At 47.6% G+C, this 23,250-nt stretch overlaps 3 protein-coding genes across 4 annotated transcripts; all 3 read right to left on the bottom strand.

The window, feature by feature from the left end:
- Positions 1-19: 19 nt before the first annotated feature.
- On the bottom strand, positions 20-2,035 carry HOXB6 (homeobox B6). The gene is made up of 2 exons (XM_086478076.1): positions 1,627-2,035; positions 20-279 (listed from the first exon to the last, which is right to left on the bottom strand). Exons 1-2 carry the CDS (start codon positions 2,033-2,035, stop codon positions 20-22), a joined length of 669 nt encoding a protein of 222 aa, XP_086334202.1.
- A 10,442-nt stretch (positions 2,036-12,477) lies between these two features.
- HOXB7 (homeobox B7) lies at positions 12,478-16,073 on the bottom strand. The gene is made up of 2 exons (XM_086478078.1): positions 15,674-16,073; positions 12,478-12,731 (listed from the first exon to the last, which is right to left on the bottom strand). Exons 1-2 carry the CDS (start codon positions 16,071-16,073, stop codon positions 12,478-12,480), a joined length of 654 nt encoding a protein of 217 aa, XP_086334204.1.
- Positions 16,074-18,557: 2,484 nt separating this feature from the next.
- HOXB8 (homeobox B8) lies at positions 18,558-20,055 on the bottom strand. Of its 2 annotated transcripts, none has more exons than XM_009957859.2 (2): positions 19,635-20,055; positions 18,558-18,865 (listed from the first exon to the last, which is right to left on the bottom strand). In XM_009957859.2, the coding sequence occupies exons 1-2, from the start codon at positions 20,053-20,055 to the stop codon at positions 18,558-18,560; spliced, it is 729 nt and encodes a 242-aa protein (XP_009956161.1). The 2 variants fall into 2 exon arrangements, with proteins under 2 accessions (XP_009956161.1, XP_009956162.1); XM_009957860.2 differs by having other exon boundaries at positions 18,558-18,862.
- Between the last annotated feature and the right edge of the window lie 3,195 nt (positions 20,056-23,250).

The raw sequence follows: 23,250 nt of genomic DNA, 5'->3' as shown, positions 1-23,250 counted from the left end.
TGTGTTTTAAATAATACTTTCACTCCGCCGTTTTCTCCTCCTCCTCCTCCGCGCTCAGTTGCGAGGAGTTGAGCAATTTATTCTCTTTTTTCCACTTCATCCTGCGGTTCTGGAACCAAATTTTGATCTGCCGCTCCGTCAGGCAGAGGGAATGGGCGATCTCGATCCGCCGGCGCCGGGTCAGGTAGCGGTTGAAGTGAAATTCCTTCTCCAGCTCCAGCGTTTGGTAGCGGGTGTAGGTCTGGCGGCCTCGGCGGCCGCTGGGCCCGAAGGAGGAACCTGTGACACCCGCAAAAAAAAAAAAAAAAAAATAGAAAGCAAATAGGGGGGAAAAACAGGGGGAAAAATAGCGGGGGAAATAAGGAAAAAAGGCGGGGGGGGGGGGCGGGGCGGGGAGAGAGGAAAGGAAAAAGAAGGGAAATCCCCGAGGTTTAGTGGAGCCGCGGAGATGCCGGATAATCCGCGCAGATTCTACGCCCCGCACCGCGGCCGGGGGTGTGCGCCCGCTCCCCTGCCCTCCCAAGGCTTTGGCCAACCCCAAAAGCAACCCCACGGCCGTGAGCCCCTCCGTGCGCTCTGGGAGGCTCCCTGGCCGGGCCGCAGCCGCGGAGGATCCGCAGTCGCGCTGCAGGCAGCCGGGCAGAAGGGTTAATGCTGAACTTGCCAGGCTGCAGGCAGGGCTGGGGAGACAGGGCAAGATCTATCTTATTCCGGGATGAAAAATCGCAAGGTGTTCTCCCCCCCCTCCCCCCCCCCCCCCGCCCGCCCTCGCTATTTTCCACCCTACCGGCAACTGTAATAGATCTGAGCATTTAAGCAATAATGAAGTGAATCGATCTGCCCAAACTCTGCATTAAAGAGGACACAACACTTTATGTCCCTGCGCTAATGGACATCAATTTGGAACTTAAAAGGCAACAAATGCATCTAAACATGGGAAGGAGGGCGGTGATCCTCTATTATTTTTCCCCCCCCCCCCCCTTTTTTTTTTTTTTTTTTTTTCTGATTGAGGAAACAGCACTTAAAGAAGTCATATATCACCAGGGGGAAAAAAAAAAAAATTCTCCCCAGGCAGACTTTTCATTATGTGCGAGTTTCATTAAAAATGTAGCCCTCTCTTTTCAAATATTTAAACTCTTTTATATTATTTAACTCCAGATCGGGCAGCCAGCGAGAGAGGGAGCTGCGTGGGGGTGCGAGTCCGTGCGTGTGTAAAGTCATCCAGATCTGATTTAGAAAAGATATCTCCCTGTGCGTGTGGGGCAAAGACAGAGACAAATCGTTGTAGCTGAGTGACACGCAAACTGGAATGTGCAAAAAAAAAAAAAAAAAAAGGGGGGGGGGGAATGGAGAAATACTGTATTCGGGTTTAAATACGGGGCAAACTTTTTTAGCTTGGGGGGGGGGGGCGCTGGGAGAAAATACTTCAGCGGAGTGAAGTTTTGGTGCGTGTCAGGACCAAGTTGGAGCCTCTCGTGTCGCCTAACTTCCCCGCTGGAAGTTTGGGCTCTAAAGTGAACCTTATTCCTGCTTCCCTCGCTCGCTCGCTCTCTCTCTCTGGCGGTAACAAATAAGAAAGGGGGGGAGGAGATTGATGTATTTATTTCTGTAAAAGAGTAAACTCACTATTGCAAGAGTTCATCCGCTGCATCCAGGGGTAAACCGGGGCGGAACACTTTTGCTCCTCGCTCTCTCCGAACACAGTTTTGCTCTGCGCGCAGTCCGACTTGCGCGGCTCGGGGGCGAAGGGCACCTCGTCCAGGCTGGGGGGGGCGCACGCAGGGTCCTTCTCCCTGAAAAACCCGCCGGCCCCATAGTCACAGGCGGAGCTGCGGCTGTAGGCTCCGTTGCTTTGCTGGTAGTAAGGAGAGGAGGTATAGCCCTTCTCCTGGACGCCCGTGGCTCCATAGGTGGTGGGGTAGTGCCTCAAAGGATCCGCATAGCCCGAGGGATATAGCGGGATCTGTCCCAGGAAGGGCTCCTGCCCCGCCGCCAGACTCACCGGGAAGGTCGAGTTGACAAAATAAGAACTCATTGGAAGGAGCCTGCCGTCCTTTCCCCGGCTTTATGATTTGTTGTGTTTTATAGTCCAAGTGGTTTAGCTATTAGTAGTATATCGGAGATTGGGTTTTAGCTGAAGGGAGATGGCGTGGTGCCAGCGAGGGACACAAGGAAATACAACCATCTGATCATGGGCTGACCAATAGCAGGCGCCTGAGGTTGCAAAATAGCACCCATGAGGAGCTGAGATTGCACCAGGGACCCCAAGAACAAACCATCCACCCCCTTTTCCCTCCCTTTTAAACAACAGAAATGCACCCCCTTAACCAAATATATAATATCTGCCGAAAGAAACATTCCCGGCGCGCTCGGAGCTTCATAAATAAATAAACGTGTGGCGCTCCCCCCCCCCCCCCCCCCCCCCGCCTCCCCCGGAGCTCAGCGCGGGGGTGTGCGAAAGCCCGTCTGCGCGGGTGGCGGTGTGCGCGCCTATATACATATTTACACACATATAACGCATACAAATCCCCGCTGTAAGTGGGGAAAAAAGTTAATTATTCGCCTTCGGAAAACTTTAACCCCTCGTGTTTGCGAGCCGTCCTGAAATGTCTGGGTACTTTGCTACTGGTAAAGGAAACATAAAAAAAAAAAGGAAAAAAAAAAGTTTTTTGGATGTGTGAACTTTGCAAGGAGGAGATCCCGCCGGGTTGATTAACTCAGATTTGCTACAGGAGAAGAAATCGGTTTTGACAACTTATTTCTGTTCTTGCTTGTCTAATTACCATAGATTAGCACTCCATGTTCAGGAAAGCTGCGCTCGCTTGAACCAAACCTTCTCTTTTCATATATTGCATTTTTTTACTCCTTTTTTTTTTTTTTTTTTTTTTCCCTGCAAAAGCTCCGTATTGGGGAGATAAATGGAAAATCGAAGTATTTCCTTTATCCCTTGCTAAATCCCGATCCCCTCCCGAGTCCGGTACCGCATTGTGCCCTCTTGTGTTTTTATGTTAAAACCAAATCTATGCCCGACCTTTTATGGCTAAAAGGCAGCCTTGGGTTACGGTCAAAATCTGAGTTTATTGATTGTTACCGATCGAGATGGGTTTTTTGTAACGAGAGGAAAGCTGGCGGTGTGATGGGGCTGCTGCCTCGGAGGTACGCAGAGACCCCGCGGGTTTGCATCCCCCCCTTGGAGCTCGTCCCCACTGCAAAATACCTGGGTTTGCAAAGTTCAGAGGCTGGAAGGGATAATTCCGCAAGTCTCAAGCAGTTCTCTGTCACCCTAAAAGCTGCTCTTTGCTCTGGGCTTTGCCTCTCTCGGATTTGCCCGAGATGTGCTCTGCTCTACCTGGTGCTTCCACCCCTCAGAGCCCCCTTTGCTCAAGGTAGAGTTGGAGCTCTGGCCGCCGCCTGCCCTTTTTTTTTTTTTTTTTTTTTTTTTTTTTTTCCAAATGGGAAAATCAGAGCAATCTCACAGGGAAAGAAAAAAAAAAAAAAAAAAACCCCAACAAACCCAAACCAATCCGAAATTAAACCCGGGACTGTCCCCCGATCATCCGCGTTTTATCAAAGATTTGTTTCCTGTCCGAATTTGTAGCCATCTGTCTGTCGGGTCTTCTAGGCGATGAGCTGACACGCCTTATGATACACACTCCCCTGTACTTGAAGCTCTGGATGTGCGAGCCACAAATCTAGAATTACAGATATTACACGGTGTCTGTGGGGCTGCCAATGCGGCTCTCTCTGACGGAGCTTCAAGCATCTACGAAACGGGTATCTTATTACGAGCTAATTTATTTCAAACATCATGTTTACAGCAGCAAAGCCAAGATTGTTTCATGCCACGGCTGCAATGAACATTTCGACTGAAACGTAATCCTTATAATTCAAGGAAATAACATGCAAAGGAAGTAGTTTTCATCCTCCACCCCCTCTCTGACTGATATCTCTTATATTTGTTCTTGCAGTGTTTCCCTTTGTGTATGGAATGGACCCAAACTTACGTAGATCTGCTTTATTGGTATGCAAGAAAAAAAAAAATGAGATTGAAAGGGAACGATGACTAGAGAAGGAAAAAAAAAAAAAAAAAAAAGGCTGGGATGAGAGCCTGAAGTTAACTGCTTTGCAGGAGCCGAACAGCTCATACATTTCATTAGAGAGTTACGCAATATTTGTGGCTCTGCAAACCCAGCGATTATCTGGCATGATCAGCTCCGCATGCAAATTTGGGGCTAAGAAATGGGATGTCCTGATAATTCAATGCGTGAGTACATCTGCTGAAAACGTTTGCTCTAATATTTTCTCTCACTTCGCGTGATTGCTCTGCAAATAAATCCCTCGAAAGAGTCTGGGAAAAAAATCCTCCTCCCTCAAGTTTTGCCGTAGTAAAATGCTTCTCGTCCTAGTGGACCTTTGTGGCTAAACCAGGCTTTTTACCTATTTTAGTCGGCATTTTAGAAGAAAATAAAAGCGCACTAATTGAAGCCGTCCAATTGCTAATTGCTTATTGCTGACATTTTAGACGCGTTGTAGATTAAAAAAAAAGTAATGATGGTCTTGCCTCTTGGAAGAAGGATGACCCTATAGGTGGTTGTTTGAGAAAGAAAAAGAAAAGAAGAAAACTTGGTTCCCAACGCGCAAAAAAAAAAAAAAAAACAACGTCTGTCATAGTTTTCATCTTCCGGAGGGTCAGGCCCGCGGTCTAATTGATTTGCCACTTATAATACGTGTAAATAGGAGCAGAGGTCTTAAACTGCACTAAATCTCAGAGAACTGAACGTTTAGCACAGAGGTGGTTTCTATTCCCAGTTCAACAGCTTTAAAAAATACATAAAATTAAATCTAAAAAAAAAAAAAATTAAATTAAAATGTTGGGTTGTTAGTGTAGCTGTTTAACAGACGCTCTCCCGCCTTCCCCGCTAAAGTCCGAAGGTAAATCTGAGACTGATTTTGCGAATATATTTTCTTTGGACGCCTCTAGCGCCAGCCCAGCCGGGAGGGAGACAGACACAGAGCAGGAACGGTTGCAGAAGCGAGCTTATACAGTAGCCCTTAAGTTAGACCCGTCTGCGAGGGCACCAACGGGCATATCTTTATCCAGCCTTTGGCCTCAGCTTCTCAAAAACCAGGCGCAGGGTTTGCTAAGAAGGAGGCAATAAAGCGGGGAAGTTGCAAGAGACACCAGAAGGTGGTCTAACAGATTTCAGTGCGCTGGGAAGCCGGCTTTGCCCTCCTGACAGACATCACTCAGCTGGCAGGGTATAAATACAGATAAAGAGAAGTATTTACAGTGTGTACAATCCCAGCTCTCTGCCCAGGAAGGTCCCACTATTTGTCGCTTTGCTTTTCTGGCCAGAGAACGCCAACACCACCAAGCAGAGCCAGGCAGACAGATGAGGGGATTAAAACAACACCCAAATATTTCGAAATGCAAACAGAACAGAGCGTTGCTTGTGTGAAAGCTAAACCCGCTAAGAACTTGGTAGAAAGTTCAGTGCAGTTGGTTCCAATAAAAAATGAAACTCTCTTTTTTTCATGTGGAGCTGGAATTCCCGATCCTTCTGAAGTGAGAACACAGCAGGGGTTTCCCCACCGAGGGACTTATTGCAGCCATAAAGTCAAGCCAACACCACGAAAACACTTGAAAAACCCCCTTGTTCCTAGAGTCAGACATAGAAAGCCATTGGCAGCAGAGAAGCCTCCCCCGTAATGCTCATGCACACCCAAAATCACATCGGAAAAAGCCCCGACAGAGCCATGTAGAGCTCCAGGGTTGGAGTACTTTAAACAATGACCCCTGAAGGTGTAAAAAAATACCCGCTCTCCCCGCGTATAACCGCCTGAAACTTAATTTCCAGCAATTTAAGTTTAATTTACCTGACTTCCCGTGCAGTGCATAATAACCTTGTTAATGGGATCTTTGAAAAGAAGCAATAATAATCTACCATTGTTCCATTAAAGAGTGCAGCTAATTATTAACAACAAAAAAAAAAGGGGGAGGGGTGAGGAGGGGAGGGCAGAGGAGGAGAGGGACATTGGGGGGGGGTGTCAAAATGCGTCCAGATAGAACTATTTCCGCGAAAGCAAGCCCTGGGAAGGGGAAAGGGGGGCCTGCTGGTCAAATAACATTGGGAAAGCAAGGAGAAGGAGAGGAAAAGGCGAGACGGATCATGTAATGCGGAAAGCGAATGCTGGGGGGTATTGGGAATTACAGCATGGAACAAGTTAATCATGGCTGTTGCTGGTCAAAAGAGAGAAACTTCCCCCCCCCCCCCTTTTTTTTTTAACATAGTCCCTGGGCATCTCACTTTCACGAGAAAATGTCCCTAGTCCAGACGTAAACAGTTGCCAGGAAACTGTGTGGTAGAAGGAGAAAACGAGAGGGAGAAAGCGAGAGGGAGGGAGGGAGCGAGAGAGAAACCTTTTAAAATAACAGGCAGGCATTGTCCCTTCAAAGCCTACAGTAACTTAAAAGTGATTCGTCGTCTGCTTTTACCCCCTGCTCCTTCCCCAGCAACCACCTCGATTCTGTGTACACGGCTTGACAGCTCTTTTCCAGACCCCGCCGAAATGACCACTCGAAGCAATAAATAAATAAAAGCTCCTCTGCCCTTTATGATGAGCTGAACCCCCCTTCGCCTCGCCCGTCATTATTGCACCGCGTTTTACAACATCTCCGCTGGTGTCCGCGCTCAGCAACCGGCCGGTTCCCTTCCCTCCGCCCTGTGCGCGCACGGGCGGGCGGGAGCCCCTATAGGTGTCTATAGGGTCCGCGCAAGCCCTGCGGGGCTGGACGCGCGTAGCCGCGGAGGTCGGGGGAGATGTATGGAGCGCCAGGCGCACGCGGGGTGCCTATAGCTCACACGTGAGCGCGCATCTATGGGCGACAGCCCCCTCCCCGCGCATCTCCAGGCACTTCGCGGCCGGGCGCGGAGCTCTAAGCGCATCATCCCCCCCGTTGGCAGCTCCCGCGGGGTACCGGCCTGCAGCGCATCCGAGAGCGGCGCGGGGGGGCTGCGGTCCGGGGCACCGGTGAGGGTAAAGCCGGGGCAGGGCCCCCCCCCGACCTCCCCCGACCCCTCCCCGCCGGGGCACCGGCTGCGGGGAACCCCCCGGGAGCCGCCGCCCGCCGCCGCCGACGGTAGATGGCAGCAGACGGCGGGGAATGGGCGAGCCCCGCGGCGCGGCGGCACCGGGGGGACGGCGCGGTGGGGGGCTGCCCTGGCTGGACGCCGTCTGATTTTTATTTTCTTAAATAAATAAGCAAGGGAGGATGCCAGGAGGGGAGCCCGGCCGGGAGCAGCCCAGCGGACAACCCCCCCCCCCCCCTCCCCGCCCCGTACACACACCGGGGGTGCACGGAGGTTTCTCGGTCATCCCACGCCGGAGTGGGCTGAAATGGTTCAAAAGACCTGGACGCACCGAGGTGCGCCGTTTCCACAAGTGGTTGCCCAAGCAGGATATGGAAGAATCGGCATAAAGCGTTTTGAAGCAGGGTTTCTAAATTAAATTAATTTCTTATATATTTTTTTTTTTTCCTTACAAAGAGAGAAAAAACAACCGAGCGCGGAGAGACGCAGGGAACAGGGCGAACAGGCGTTTGAAGCGGCAGCGATTCCCCTTCCCCCCCTCCATGATTTATGAAAAATGTAACAGGTTCGGGAAGAAATAGCTTTTAAAATGACTTTCTGTTTATTATTTCCGCGGCTTGCGATCATTTACTCTTGTCCACACAATATTCAGGCACAGTCAGTTTAGGTGAGATAAATCGTCACGTCATAAAACGGTTTATGCTTAAGTAATGAATCTCTTCTTACTCAATCTCGCTTCACATACACAGGCTCTTAAATTATCGTAGTTAAAAATCATCTCGTAACAGTAGCAATTAGTACTATATTTCAAACCACCACACACACCCCCTTGAAATACTGAAAAAAAAAACCCAAACCCACATTTAAAATGACGGGAATCTCCAGAGAAATACTTTCCTAAACCCGAAGGCAAGCGTTAGGGTATCAGACAGGGAGAGGAGAGGGAGATTTGCACATAAACCCGGTGTGGAAAAGCACCGACCCACCGTGGGGCTGAAACCCAACCGGTATTCCGGCCGGGAAAGCCGTAAAGCCCCGTTACCACTGCAGAACGCAATTAAATACGAGGAGGTTTATTGCATCGCAACGTCAGCTTCATTTGGGAGTTTCATGAGGGGAAAAAAAAAAAATACAATGAGAGCGCTGCGCTCTGGGCTGGCTTCATTCTTATTACCTTTTTTTCTTTTTTTCTCTTTTCTTTTTTTTTTTTTTTTTGTTCCCCCTGTTTGTTGCTTTTTATTAAAAAAAAAAAAAAAAAGAAAAGAAAAAAAAGAAAAAAACCAAACCCAAACCTAATTTCCACAACCTTATTTCCGAGGACTGCCGCAACTGCCCTCTCCGAAGAAACCACCCACATAATAATGACCCTGGAGAGCAACGCGAAACCCAACTGGCTTCCACACAAACTTCGCCAAATTACTGGGCTCGCCTGAAGACAGGCAAACTGGCAAGAGATTCTACGAGGGGAAAAAAAATAACACACGACAACTACCCACAAAGGGTTTGGTATTTCTTTAAAGGCAGTATCTAAAAGCCTCCGTCACCGAGCCACTGCAAAATCCTTCATTCCAAGTCTACTATTTCCAGGTGACCTTACAGGCTTTCTTTTTCCTTCGTATTCCGTTATTTTATTTTTCTTTCTCTTTCTTATTTCCTTCCTCTGTTTCTTTCTCACTCTTTCTTTCTTGCTTGCTTTCTTGTATTTTTGCTATTTTCTTTCTCTATTTCTTCATTTCCTTCTCTCATTTTCTTTCTTTACCTTTTTTCCATTCTTCCTTCTCTCTCTTTCCCTCACCTTTACGCTACACTTTTTTTTTTTTTTTTTAAATTGTCACTTAAACAGATTTCCACCACTCCTGATTTCTTCCAGTGCCTCCCTTCTTCATCACCCCACCCTTTTCTTTCTATTTCCACCCCCCTGGGTAGAGGGGAGAGGGAGACGGGGAATGGAATAGAAAAGGCAGCTTGACAAATTCATTTTCTCAAAGAAAAAATTAAATGTAGAGAAACAGATATTATTCCCTTACCTTTTGACGTCCATTTCTGTGGTATAAGTAAAACATATAGGGAGAGAGAGACAGCGTTTGCTTATCTGTTAGCTGACAAATATTGTCCCAACCTGATAGCCGTCGATTGCCTCTCTGACTTGTGAGAGCTTCTTGCATTTCTGTCATTTGCATAGAAAATGGAGTAACTTCCCTCTTTGAAAAATGATAGCCTCCACTCCGTCCAGAATCTCCTCTGCCCCTCCATTACTACTGAGATTCCAAATCAGCAGGCAAATTAACAGAGGAATTAAAAAAAAAAAAAAATAATAAAAAAAATCATGTAACTCTTTTAGTGTGTGTGTGCGGAGGTGGGTGCCTATGTGTGTGTGTGTGGATGTGGGTAGAGGCGTCCCCCCCTCCCCTCTCCCCTGTTTTAGCCCTATCGAGCTTATACACAAAAGTAAAAAAATGTAAAGAGGCGAGAGCCCTATAGAGGACACTGATCCGACCCAAGGTGCAGCGGACAGAAGAATGGTGCAATATAACCACATGGGAAATAATAAAAAGTTCATGTTCACGGTTAGCAGTCCACATGACCGGCTCTGGCCAATCCCAGAACCCAGCCACTCATAAAGTTCTATCACAAAGTTGTAAATTTTCATAAAACAACAAGGAATTTATTGCATTTCTTCATGACCGGTTTAACAGCAGTCTTTTTCTTAGCCGCCATCTTTTTTTTTAAACAAAAATAAAAGAATATGAAAGGGGGTTCAGGGATATTTTTTTTTCCCCCTCCTTGGTTTCATGTCGGGGGGGGGGGGGGGGGTTGGGGAGAAATTATCGAATAACGCCTCACACGTTGGGCTATGAACAATAACAGCCCCCCCAGAATAAAGAGCTTGCGGTTGGGGTTGGCTTTTAAATGGGGAAAGGCACAGTAAAACAGTGGGGTTCGGGCAGGATTTTTGGTGTCTTTTTTTTTTTTAAAAAAAAAAAAAGCAATTGAGATCCTTTCTGCTGAAAGGAGCAATTAGCAGATTTCAGGGTGGAAAAAAATATAAAAAAAAAAAAGCCAATAAAGGCAATAAAAGCGTGGCCGGGGTGCCCATGCCCTGGGCAGAGCCGAGCCAGCGGGGTTCGTGCCTGCCAGGCTCCCCACCACCAAACACCCCCAAGGAGCCGCCGGAACCCCGCCCGTGTCCCCCCGCTATAGTGCGGAAAGGAAAGGGGGGGGGGGATGCTCCGGCAAGGTGGGTCACCCCGCCGGTAAACCGCTGCCCTGGCTTTGGAGGATTAAAGCGTCGCTGTGACTTGCTTTGCCTTTTTTAATTTTTTTTTTCCACGGAATTCTCCTCAATTCCCCCTTGCCCCCCAGCCGCAGAGCTCCGTGCCGGGGGGGGGGGGGGGGGGCCGCCAGCCGGGCCGCTGCGGTCCAGCAGCGAGGGGGGAAATTTCTGGAATCGCTGCTGGGGTTTTTTTGCTCTTTTTTTGCTTCCCCCTCCCCTTTTTTTTTTTTTTTGCCCCCCTCATTCCCGCTGTGCACAGAGAGCTCCCGCAGAGCTCGCACCCACGGATTTCACCAAGGAAAAAGGAAGATTTCCCTCTCTTTTCCCTTCAAGCGGGAATTTCAGTGTGCAAAAGCCATAATAGCCTTTAATAATGGGCTTCCCATAATCACTACGCTCAGCATATACTGCAAATCCGTATTACAGACGTGGGCGCGCAGATGCTTGACGTGGCATCTTATTTTCGCTCCAACCTGCGCAAGGATGCCCTGCGCGCCTTCGCTGAGGACATGAAGCCATCTGTGGTGGTGGGTGGTGGAAAAGCAAAGGGACAGGGAGGGAAGGAAGGGAGAAGGTGGAAAGCTGCCACCGCCAAGTCCTTCCAAAGCTGCCTGCATCTTTTTTTTTTTTTTTTTTTTTTTTCCCCTTGTGCATCTTGCGCAACGCATTTGTGGAGTAAATTACGTGGAGCCTCCGCGGGAGGAATCCGCGTCTTTACTGCGCAGCCTGGCAAAGTAAATAAACAGGGAGGGGGAGAGGGCGGTGGAGGATGCTCCCCCGCGCAAGTGCTTAAATTTACTCGCCTTTTGTTTTGCATTGTTGATTTTTTTCCTGCGTTTAATTGCTTTCATTTATTTTATGCGCGCTTGGATGCTGAACGTTATTTGGTGCTAATGAAAGAGTTCCTGTCCGCAGTAAAGTCACTGAAGGGCGAGGAAAATCTAAATATATCTGTATATGTATGTACTAAAGGCACGGCAAAATAGATGGGTTTTCTGCAGATTAGTTACAAGAAGAAGAGAATTAAAGGAAGGGGCAGAAAGACTATTTGGGCTGATTCTGGCTTCTTTACCTTCCTCCTTTCTGCTCTTACCTTCAACAACAGCCCCAGCGCAATCGCAGGGGGAGAGAGAAAGGAGACCAGCCCGCACTTCGGGAGCCCCGAATATCAATTATCGCTTCGTATATTCACCAAATTTATTGAAAAGGTACTCGAATTCTGAAAGGAGTGGCTGTCCTAGCAAAAAGAGAGACGTTCAGGGTGATAGAGCGGGACATGTATTAATCGAAAAGGATCTTTTAATATATTTATCTTACACGGGAAAAAGCAATTCCGAAAGCCCGTGTGTTATTTTTAATAAGAAAAGAGCAAGGAACCCAACGCGATGGTAGATTATTGGAGATTTCCTTTTTATTTCGAAGAATAATAATCACAGACAAGGGGAAAAAAAAAAAAAAAAAAAAAAAAAAAAAGCAACGCGTCGCCATTAAATAATTTGCTACTTTGATATACAACATTTTACGTAGCACAATATTAATTCCTCTTCTTTTTTTTTTTTTTCCGTAGAGACTTGAACAAGGAAGAAATCCAGATGAAAATATACACAGACAAAAGAGCATAGCAAGGAGAAAAGAACCACAGAGGTTACAGGGAGAAGGCGTAATAATCATTCATATTATGTACAGGACTATATACGCTAAGTATAATTTGCATTCAGACTTCCAGGTCACATTTTCTAAATTAAAGGTGCTAAACACGACCACGTTACTTCATACCAAAAAGTACACAGCGAAGTACAAACGGAGATTTACAAATTACTTGTACTATAGGAAGACTCACATAGAAAAAATGTGTCTATTCTGACTCTAAAGCCACATTTAATAGGTAGATAGTCATTCTATTGTACAAAAAAAAAAAAAAAAAAAAAAAGACTTCAATATAGGTAGTATTTTTTTCAGTGTCAGGAAACACAATGTATCATTCCTAGGGTTTTTAATTATTTATGCACTTATCATTTATCTATTTTAATATATAGTCTTTTTCTGTGTGTTTTCCCCCCCTTTTCTTCTCGCGTGGATTGCCACGTTTCCTGCATCCACCTCTCGCCCCTTTCATTCCTCCTCGTCGTCCTCCGCGTCTGGTTTTTCCTGGCTGTTGGAGCCGGAGCAGGCAGTTTTATTTTCTTTTTTCCACTTCATGCGCCTGTTCTGGAACCAGATTTTGATCTGTCTCTCTGTGAGACACAGGGCGTGGGCGATCTCGATGCGTCTTCTCCTCGTCAGGTAGCGGTTGTAGTGGAACTCCTTCTCCAGCTCCAGGGTCTGGTACCTGGTGTAGGTCTGGCGTCCGCGTTTTCTGTCGGTGCCTGGGAAATAAATGCGGATTTCGATCAGCTGAGGGGTTGAGAGAGATGTTGTGGGGGGCTGCTGGTTTGGTTGCTCTCTTGCTTTGGCCTTTGGGTGCTGCCTAGCAAGCACCCATCCGCGGCAGTCCCACAGGGGGGGCAAAATCCTCGGAGGAAATGTACAACGTGGGACAGCCCTTCTTTTTACGTGCAGGATCTACTCCCCCTGCTTCAGGCTTTTCCAACCTCACCCTCCCTGCTCTCAGCCCCCAAACCACCTCAGCTTTAATTTCCCTTCATCTAGGAAGGGCGTGCAGTGTTTTTTTTTTTGTGCCTGCGTGTGCGTGTCTCCGAGTGAGCAACAAACTTCAGAAAGTTTCCTGCCCTCGTAGCACCGCTCAGACTCTGGGCTCCCGCTTTAATTTTCGTTTAGACACCAGAGATTTCGGATGGTTGGAGAATAAATACAGAAAGCCAGTCGAGCCAGGGCGAGAGAGGCATCTGCCACCTACACAAATCCAACTATTTGTCCTCTCTTAAAGCTGTCATCAGGGCGCCTGCTTGGAAGGTGTGCGATGGTCTTAATTATTTCAGGGGATGTTTTGGGCGCAGCAGTGATTTCTGGGGCTGGCAGGGGGACTGCTACCCCCGGGCTGCTCTTGCAGGGGGGGGTGGGCAGATGAGAAGTGCTTCAACACTTACCCCAGGCTCCCCACCACCCTCCAGCTGCCTGCGAGCAGGGTTTGGAAAGGGCCCAGCTCCTAATTCTCCCCTCCACCCGACATTTCCTGGAGCCTGATTGAAAATAATTCTACAATATGGAGTTTGTGATCCCGACTCTTTTTTTTTTTTTTTTTTTTTTTTTTTTTTTTTTTTTTTTTTTTCCCCCCGTGTAAATGTCCTGTATATCTATAGTTTAGTGTATTCTCTCCCAGAGCAGTGGGGATGGCGAACAACAGCCCTCAGCCTCTCCTCCACAAATTCCACTGGACTCCTCTTCTTCTTCCTTTTTTTTTTTAAACCCACCCCTCTTTCTTTTAAAAAGAAGAAAAGATCCAGTCATTAAAAGGAGGGGGGGGGGGGGGGGAAGGGCAAAATAGCCAGGCTAGCTGTAAAGTAAAAATGTGCAGGTCGTGGAATGTGGGTTGTAAAATCCGCTGAGGGGAGAGCCATAAACTGCTGCTGAATAGGGATGACAACTCTATCTCTGCTCGCTGATGAAATTCCACAAGCACGATCGCACAGTGGGCATGAGGCACGGGGCGGGGGGACCCCGCTTTTACGACCGAGGTCGAGTTCTTCTGGTTTTAGGCTCAGCAGATCCCAGAGCATCCAGGGGTTTTTTTGAGCGAGGGACTCCGCGCGTTTGCCCAAACCCCTCTCTAGCGTTGATCCTCGCACGCTAAAAGGGGGGCGAGTGGGGGGGCTTCTTAAATCTAAAGCCAGATAAAAGCAGGGATGAAGTGTTTACGACCAGAAATATTTGGTCTTTGATAAATCAACTGTAAAAGTGAATGAATTATGGAGCAGGTAATGGAAAGAACTGACCACCAAATAAGTGCGGGGGTAACTCCTGCCTTTATAAGCCGCTCTACATTGGCTGCTTCGCTGTTTTCTTTTTCCTCTGCTTCGCAGGGAGGCTGGCCAGCGCTCCGCTCGCCCCCGAGGTTTCCTAACAAGACCCTTTCCGAATATTTGGCGGCGGAGAGAGGCTGGCTCGCAGGGATGCTCTCAAGTTGCAATTTGGCACGGCGGAGGCGAAGCCGGGGCGGCTGGAAAAGGAGCTCAAGCCTTCCCCTCCTCTCCCAGCCGGGACAGCAGCGCCTTTCTCCCCCCTTCTCAGGATGACACGAGTGTCAACAGCACCACGCGTCCACACGGACACCGGCCCGGCTGCTCCGAGCGGGGGGAGCCCGGCCCGCAGCGCCCAGCCCGGCCCCGGGGAGTTCCGTGCAGCGGGGCCCGGGGGGACGGGGACGCCCCGGGCCCACTCTCGCGCGAGGGGAAGGGATAATTATTAAACGTTAATTGACATTAATACCCTGAGAGGGAGCGCCTTGGTGACTGGGGGCAGCGCGGCCGCCCGCGGCGTTCAGTGGGTTTGGGTTTGAGCCACACGTGCGGGGGCAGCCACGGCCCGGCGTGGGGCGTCCCCCGCCCCGCTCCGCTCCCGCGGAACGCTGCGCGGCCTTCCGCGGAGCTGCGCTGCCCTCCTGGAGACCCCCCAGCACCCCCCCAGTGCTGAGCCTCCGCACGGTCCCCAAAGAGCCTTCCCCAACGTGCGGAGCGCACCGCACCCCTCCGCGGTGATGTTTTTTTTTTTCGGGAGGTCACTCAGAGACGCGTCCTCCCCCCCTACATCCCCCCACCCACCCATCCGGATTCCGGCCGGAGTGTCACCGTTTTGAGAGCGGGGCTTTTAATTGCAGCGGGAATGATGGGTTGCTGCTCCTGATGGCAACTCGCTCCGCTTAATTGCAGGGTCTGGGACATTGTGGTGAGGGGCTGGCGAAGGCAGGTTTTGCAGCCTCACAGAAAACAAACCGAGCTTGCAAAGCGCCTCCCATAAATAGTTTCTTTCAGAACCTATATCTATATCTACATGGGGTTAGCACAATCTCCATCCTGTAAATATAGGAGAAGAAGGGGCTGGCCATCATTTCTGCAGCTCTGTCTGTCCCCTCTAAGACAAACTGCCTTTTGCATGGCACATACACAGCCCCGGCAACACCAATAAATATTTAAAGCTAAAAGGATGGCTTTATGGCGGGTGTGTGTGTGTATGTGTTCGCTCTCTCCCTCTCTCTTTTGAAGATGCGTTTTCAGTGAAACGTCATGAAAGGAGTTGGGGACAATTCCCCCCTCCCCCTCCGCCACCCCCCGCGCACGCCAGCAAATAATTCACACTCCCCCCCCCACCCCCCACCCCCCGGGCTCCTTTCTTTAGGGAGGCTGGGGCTTACCTGTGCTCCTCATCCAGGGGTAGATACGGAAGTTACTGTCGCTTTGCAAATCTGAGTCCCTCTGGTCCGTTTTGCTGCAATTCTGCTTGGAAGCATCTCCCGGGCACATCATGGAGAGGTTTTGCTCAAAAGGGGAACAGTGCATGTTGAAGGAGCCGGGCTCCAGGCCGTAACCGGAGGAATACATGCTGGGGGGCTGGGGGTGCACGGCGCTGCCACTGGAGTAGAGCCCGGGCATGGAGGCGGCGAAGGGAGGCGTGGATCCGGCCCCATACCCCGCTCGCTGGGTGTTGGAGGCGAAAGCGCAAGAAGTTTGCTCGGGAAAGACTCCGGATGGGAAAACCGAACTTGCGGCTTGATATTTAGAAAATAAAGCATTCGCATAATACAATGAACTCATAATTTGGCCGGGTGATTTGTAGGTCGGGACGTTTTAGTGTCGGTTTTACGAGGTACCGTGATATATTACGGAATTAGAGTCCAGATTTACACCAAAAAGGAGCCCTTTTTCCTCCCGGCCCATGTGACGCGCGGGCACGTGGCTCCGGCGGCGCCAATCGCCGCCCGCTCCCTCCTCGGGGGCAAAAAATTGTAGTGCTGCTGGATTTATAAAATATGATAAATAATTGATGCGATATAAAACCCTCCAAGATCTATGCTGGAAGGGGTGAAATTGTGCTGGAGTCGATAAGCAACCTGTAATCAGTTTTCAGCTCAGACCGAGGGAGAAAGAGAAAAGGTTGGCGGGAGGTAAAAGCACGTTGCTGATAAAACAGCGTCTCCCTCTCGGTCTCTCTCTGCTGGAGGAAAAGGAAGGGAGCTCTATTTATCCCTTTATTGATCCCGTCTAAAATTCCCTCCTTCGCACCATTTCCCCAGCTCCGAGGTACTTTTTCACAAGACTGTACATAATTCCCTCCCCTCCCCCCTTGACCCTCTCCCCCTCCCGAACTCCCCCCCCCCCCCCAAAAAAAAAAAAAAAGACAAATGTCTCATTGATACCTAATAGTTTCAGGGTCCTTTTTTTTCCCCAAAATGCCATTCAGCTCTATATCTAATTTATTCCAGTGCCACAGGCTTTGAGCTTCGTATTGAGCTGGCATTTGCTTTTCTTGTTGCGAAAAATAAAGAGTGTACAGATCCCTTGTTTAGCGTGTCAGCGGTTCTGCAGGACTCAATTACAGTTAGAAGTAAAACCTTACCAGCTGGCTGATTTGCTTTCTGCTGGAGAAGCAGAGAGACCTTCCAAAATGTGATCTGACTCTTTTTTTTTTTCTTTTTTTTTTTTTTAAAGGGGGGGGGGGTGTTTGTGCGAGATTTAGGAAGAAAGAAAGTCTTGCAGGCAGGAAAAGCAGCGCAGACAATGGTGGATGTGCATCTGGGGTTTGTGCTGGTTCTCCTTTCCCAAGGTTACGTTGCAAGGGGATGGGTGTGCGTCCCCGCACTCCCCTACTGCCATGGCAGGGCAGGCGGAGAGGCGAAGGAGCAGAAAGCAGCTCAGCTGCGCGACTGACAATTATTGTTTTGGTTTGGGTTGGGGTTTTTTTTTTTTTTTACAGCGAGATGAGCGGGGGGAAAGGAGAAGGGAGACCCAGAGCTGGGCTTCGTCTTGAGGGGAGAGTGGGGTGGGCGAGGAGAGATGGAGAAAGGAGGAAAGAGAAAGGAGAAAAACAACAACAAAACAAACAACCACAACACACGTTACCTTCAGGAAGGGTTTCCACACAGCCTCCCAACCTGTCACCACCCAGGAACTGTTAGAAACAACGACAAGAGCAGAAGCCATCGCAGTTATCCCGGCCCCCTCCCCTTCCCCACGGCCCCCAGGCAGCAGCTCCCCGGCCCCAGCCCGTCCCAGCAGCGATCCAGCCCGCCAGCATCTCTCCAGGCAAAGAAGTCTTTGATGGCCAGGGCTGCAGCTCCGACACAATTGACTTTTATTTCCTTTCTATCAAAGTGGTCCTGGAGGAAATGGAGCAGGGTAAAAGAATGATGTCACGGAATTCTCGCTTGTAAACTTTATTGTAACTTTCTTCCGCCGCTTCCAGGTTTAGACAATAGAACAAAGTGATGAAAGAACAACAAAATATATCATTAGTTCCCCCAATAAAGTAATTCACGTATACAGTATACATTCTTTTTCACAGTTAACCTAAAGATCACTTTACAACTTGCTTCACTGTGCGCATGCTAACTAAAGGAGAGAAAAACGGGGTTTTTTTTCTTGTCTTTTTTTTTCATTTTTTCCCTTTTTTTGGAAGAGACATTTAAAAATTGCAAACAAACAAAAAAAAAAAAGAAAAAAACAAACCAAAGAAAAGAACAGAAGTAAGGAAAGTAAAGGGAGAAAGAGAGAGAGAGAGATAACTATAGCATAAATAGGCAGTTTCATGTTGTTGGGATGTTTGTTTCAATAGCTACCTCCAGTACATACAGATAAACCACAACAAAAAAGGTGGAAAGGAAAAAAAAAAGTGCACAAATGTAATTTCACGTAACTCCTATAGCGTTGAAAGCTATGTTAACCAACCCACCCCCCAGGAAAGAAGAGAGAGACAGAGAGAAAGACAGAGAGAGAGAGAAAATTTCACAGTCATGTTTTACATAAGCTATTGCGTTACACTACCACTAGTTAATAACTGGCAAAAGGCAGGAGAGACCTCCCGACCACTTTTGCATACTGTTCATTGTATCAAAGGATAATCAGGAAAGTGGTGCTTACAGCTATATTGTTTTACAGCAATAAAAGGTTTTTTTTTTCTTTCTCTTTTCTATGCATTGTTGGTTTTTTTCCCACCCCTCCCTTACATTAACTGCCATTAACGTGGGGCTCAGGGGCTCTTCCACCCCAGCAGCGCTTGCCTTTCAGTCCTTAAAAATCCTTTTATTTCTTGTCCGCCTTCTGTGCTTCCCCTTCCTCGTCCACCTCCTGGGCTCTTTCCATTTTCTGTTTTTCCAGTTCTTCCTGCTCGCATTTGCTGCTGGGAAACTTGTCTTTGTTGTTTTCCTTTTTCCATTTCATCCTCCTGTTCTGGAACCAGATTTTGACCTGCCTTTCTGTCAATCCCAGGGCATGCGAGACCTCGATCCTCCGTTTGCGGGTCAGGTAGGGATTAAATAGAAATTCCTTCTCCAGTTCCAGCGTCTGGTAGCGGCTGTAGGTTTGCCTCCCCCTCCTCCGTCCAGCGGCTGCTGGGGAATTGCAAAGGTTGGGTGGAAGAGGGGAAGAAGAGAAGGAGGTTGAAAGATACATAAACCAGGCTCGGGAATAGGCACACACAGGCTCACACCCGCTCACACACACACACACACACACACTCACACACACAGGCACGGGAGGGGGAGGAAGAAAGGACTCGCAGGAGCAAAGGCAGGAAGCGAAGAGGGCGAGGGAAAGGCTCCTGCAGAATATTATAAAAGGGAAGATGGTTATAAAGGAAAAGGGTGATGGTGGCAGGGGAGGGGGAGGTCACCCACCAGCCCACTCCGAGCAGCCCAGCTAAAGCCTGCACTTGCACACTTATTATTACCCGAACAACAACAACAACAACAACAGACTCCGGCTCTTTAGGATTCCGGGGGGAAGGGGGAGGAAAAAAAAAAAGACCTGCAGCCCGGCGAAGGCAAGCAGCACCAGCGAAATCCCAAATCAAACGCCAAACAAAAAAATGAAGGGGCTTTTTAAGGCTATAAAAGTGCCATAAACTTTAAGGACGCTTCCTTCCACAGAAAGCCCGGCTCGCTCAGCCCCCAGAAGAAAAGGTCTCCTTCAGGGTAATTAAACTATAAAGCAATTTACAAGTGCAAAAGTTTACCCCCATAAAGCAGTAAAATACAGTCACTGGGGAAAGAAAAAGGGAGCGAAAGAAAGCAAGCAAGCAAGAGGGGCAGAAAGAAAGCAAGAGGGCTACTTTATGGGCTCGGGAAATGCCTCCTCGCTGTCCTTTCCATCTCGCCTCACCTTGCGGTCGCATCCAGGGGAAAAGCTGGGTCGGAGAAGGGCTCTGCTCCGAGCTCTCCGCCTCCTCTCCAAGGCCGCTGGCAGCAAGCTTGCAGTCCGTGTACTGCACCAAGTCCGACTCCTGGGCGCTGAAGAGGCTCTGCCTTTGCAAGGGGTCGTAGCCATAGAAGTTGCTGGGGTCCCCATGGCACGCCACGGCGCAGGGATTCTGTTGGTAAGGGGAGCTGGAGAGTGAGGATGCTCCGTGGTAAAACTCCTGGATTTGGGTCGGATGCTGGAAGGTGCCCCCCGTGCTGGGTCCGTACACCACCGTGGGTCTGCCCCCAAGATCCTGAGCGAACCCACAGTCATAGTAATTGGGACGCAAGGAGTCCCCGGTTTTGTATTTGGAGAAGAGTGAGTTGACAAAATAAGAGCTCATTTTAATTTAAATAAGAATATTTGTTTGGAGGAGGAAGAAAATGACCAAAAAAAAAAAAAAAAAAAAAAAAAAAGCCAACCAAACCAGACCGCGGGAATCTATTAGCAAAAAAGAAAGCGCTAAGATGCTAAGCAACGACAGTTTGTGATTTCCAGGAATATAAAAGGAGGATATAATCAAAACTCTAAGCCTGCATGATATTGAATTCTTTCCTCCCCCCCACCCCTAAAAAAAAAAAAAAAAAAAAAATCGCCACTTAAAGAGTTCTCGCTTTACATTTCCAAGAAGAGATGCCAGTTCATAAACAGTTTTCAGTGATTTACTTCAGCGCAAATGAGTTGTTTCATATTTTGCAGTGTCTTTTCATGATCATTTGCATCTATTACCAAAACCTCATCCTATTGGCTTCTCCTTACTCCACACGGACTCTGCACTGCATGATTGTGAAAGGAAGAGTGTGAGAGAATAAAGAAGGAAAAGCAAGCGAGGGGGAGCGAGAGAGGGAGAGGGAGCGAGAGAGAGAGAGAGAGAGAGAGAGAGAGAGAGAGAGAGAGAGAGAGGGAGCGAGAGGGGAAGGGAGAAGGGAGAAGGAGGTGGGGTGAATATACGGATTAAATATGTTTAACTACCTACATTAATGAGATATCGCTCGCCTCACAACAAATCACATACCTAGACCACCCAAAAGATTGATTTTTGGGGAGTGTTGGAAAATTAAAGAGAAGCGCTCGCAGTCGTTAATTTCAAAATTTTAACGAGGCAGTTTTAGCCTTTTTAAATGTCAGGGTCGCTTTGGAAAACTGTAAAAGAACACGATTTAATTGCTACCAGTTTTAAAAGGTCCTATAAATGTAATTGGTATTTTAATACAAGTTATCAAATCATACAGCTTCTTACCCTAAACATATTTTAAAACAAACGAGGTAGTCATATTTAACATTTTAATGATCAATTTCCTTATTATTGATAAAGGTTTAACTATCACATGAAGGGAATTGCATTTGTAATAGCCCCAAAAAAGGCTGTAAACTGTTTAACAAACTATAAAACGCCATAAAGCCGGGGATGTTGTTGTTGTTTATACCGCACTACATAAAAGCCGTTAGGATTTTACGAGTTCGTTCCTCTACTGCTATAAACCAGAGGTTTCGATTGGACCCGTCCGCATTACAGCGAGATGTTGAGGTGTCAATATTGAATTAAAATGATTATAGTTTTTCATATATAACATTGACTTTTTGTGTCTCTCCCGCAGCCCCCTCCCCGCCTCCTCCCCCGCCGAGGACTTGTTCAAGATGTGGCCGGGGATGATTGCGAACTCAAAGTATTGTGGCGCTTATCGCATCCAGAACAGAACCTTTATGGTCAGTAACTGATGGCTGTTCCCTACCTCGCCCGCTCCTCAATAACTTCATTTTTTTTTTTCCTTTTTTTTTTTTTCTTTTTTTTTTCTTTTTTTTGCACGATACTTGTAATGAAAACTGGGGAGAAGAGGGGGATGGGGTCAGGGAGGGAGGCGAGAAGCTTTCTATTTTATTGGCATTTGGTAACAACGGAGCAAACTTACCCCTAAGATGCCAACGCTGCAATTTTCCACCATCTAAACACACAGGGGGTAGATTTTGAAATTCATTTGTCGCAGTCAGCAAATATTACCCAGACGGAGCTCAGCTAATAACGACACCAAACCCTCCCAACCCAACGCTGCCCCAGCCTGCCTGACACCCGCGACGCCCCTCCAAGCCCCTCGCAGTGCCAGATCCATTTTCCAAGCCTTCAACCTTCAGTAGGAGTTAAAGACGCTCTTTTAAACCTCTATTTTTATTTTCCCCCCGCTTTGCCCTGGGCAGATTGCTGCTGCTTCCCATCGCACCCGTCCGCGCGGTTTTGACACGAGAAAGGTGGATTAAAGACGGTTTCACTCGTGCCTGCCTTCAGCTGGGGGACGATTTTCAACCTCCACAACGTGGAAGAGGAAAAAGTTGAAAGGTTTCCGATAGTCTGTCTTGACAGGGCTTTGGTTAAAAAATAATGGAATTAAAATTGGCAGTGGGAACAGGCAGGGAATTAAGAAAGACAGAAAGAAAGAAAGAAAACAAAGATGGTAACGGAATAAAACTTTAAAACCATCCTTAGAGAAATAATTTAAGTAAATACGTTTCCTTTATTTTGTGTAGGGATCATTTCAGTCGAGTCTAAGAGCCTTTTCAAGTAATTATTGTTGTTGGAGTACTTGCAGTGGTATAATTAAGGCTTTTTCCCCTCTAAAAGACAAGTTAACATTTTATTTTTCCGAACACTTTTATTGTCGATGGAGCAGATTTTGGTTTCATCTTTGAACATAAAACCCCAGAAATGTTGCACACAAGTAAATAGAGCTTCGCAGCCTGGCGTGGGGATGCTCGATGCTAGAATTTTCAAGAAAGAAAGGGAGAGAAAAAAAAAAAAAAAAAGGAATCGACTAAAGTATTTTTAGAAAAGCAGCTATCTTCTTCTGTGTGTATTTACAGACGTACTCCCATCTATTGAAGTTTTTAAGGTAAAAAATAGGAATTCCTGTTCATACATGGACCCCAAGAAGGCGGGAGTGAAGTTGTTCCTGAAAGTTAACATTTTTATCAAGTGCGGTAGAATTTTATGGTCGGGATGTGATGGTAACTCACCAATGCACCAGAAATCAATGGCTGATCTTAAATCATTCCTGCACTGTACTCAGATTCCTGATGAAAGGAAAATGTTTCTATTATAAGAAAAAACAAGTGGGGATGTGTGTGTGTGCGTGCGTGTGTCTGTGAGAGAGAAGATAATTTATAAATACCCAGTGGAGGAAAGATTTATTAGGAATTCATAAGGAGAAAAAAAAAAAACCCAAACCCTTTCCTAGGTAAACCTCAACTTTTCACTACTCTGCATCTTGCTGAATGCAGAAGGGCAGGGTTTTTCTTTGTTTTCCCCGTCTATTTCTGTTGATATTTGTATTTCATATTCTAGCATTTACAGAGTATTGAGATGCCGAAAGTTTGCCTCTTACAACAACGTATCGCATCCTGTTCTGGTGTGAGTGTCAGTTGAATTGGTTACGTGCTCCCCCAGAACGCTGCTGATCGGGGAACGGGCGTATTTTCTGCTGTAACTTCGGAGAAACATTTATTCAGAAAATCCCTGTTTGTACTCATTTGAAAGAAAATCTATCTT

Source organism: Leptosomus discolor, chromosome 25, assembly GCF_034619465.1.
Source record: "Leptosomus discolor isolate bLepDis1 chromosome 25, bLepDis1.hap2, whole genome shotgun sequence".
In the NCBI taxonomy this organism is placed as follows: domain Eukaryota; kingdom Metazoa; phylum Chordata; class Aves; order Leptosomiformes; family Leptosomidae; genus Leptosomus; species Leptosomus discolor.
Note: the sequence above shows the minus strand (reverse complement) of the source record. Positions and strands in the feature narration are given on the sequence as shown.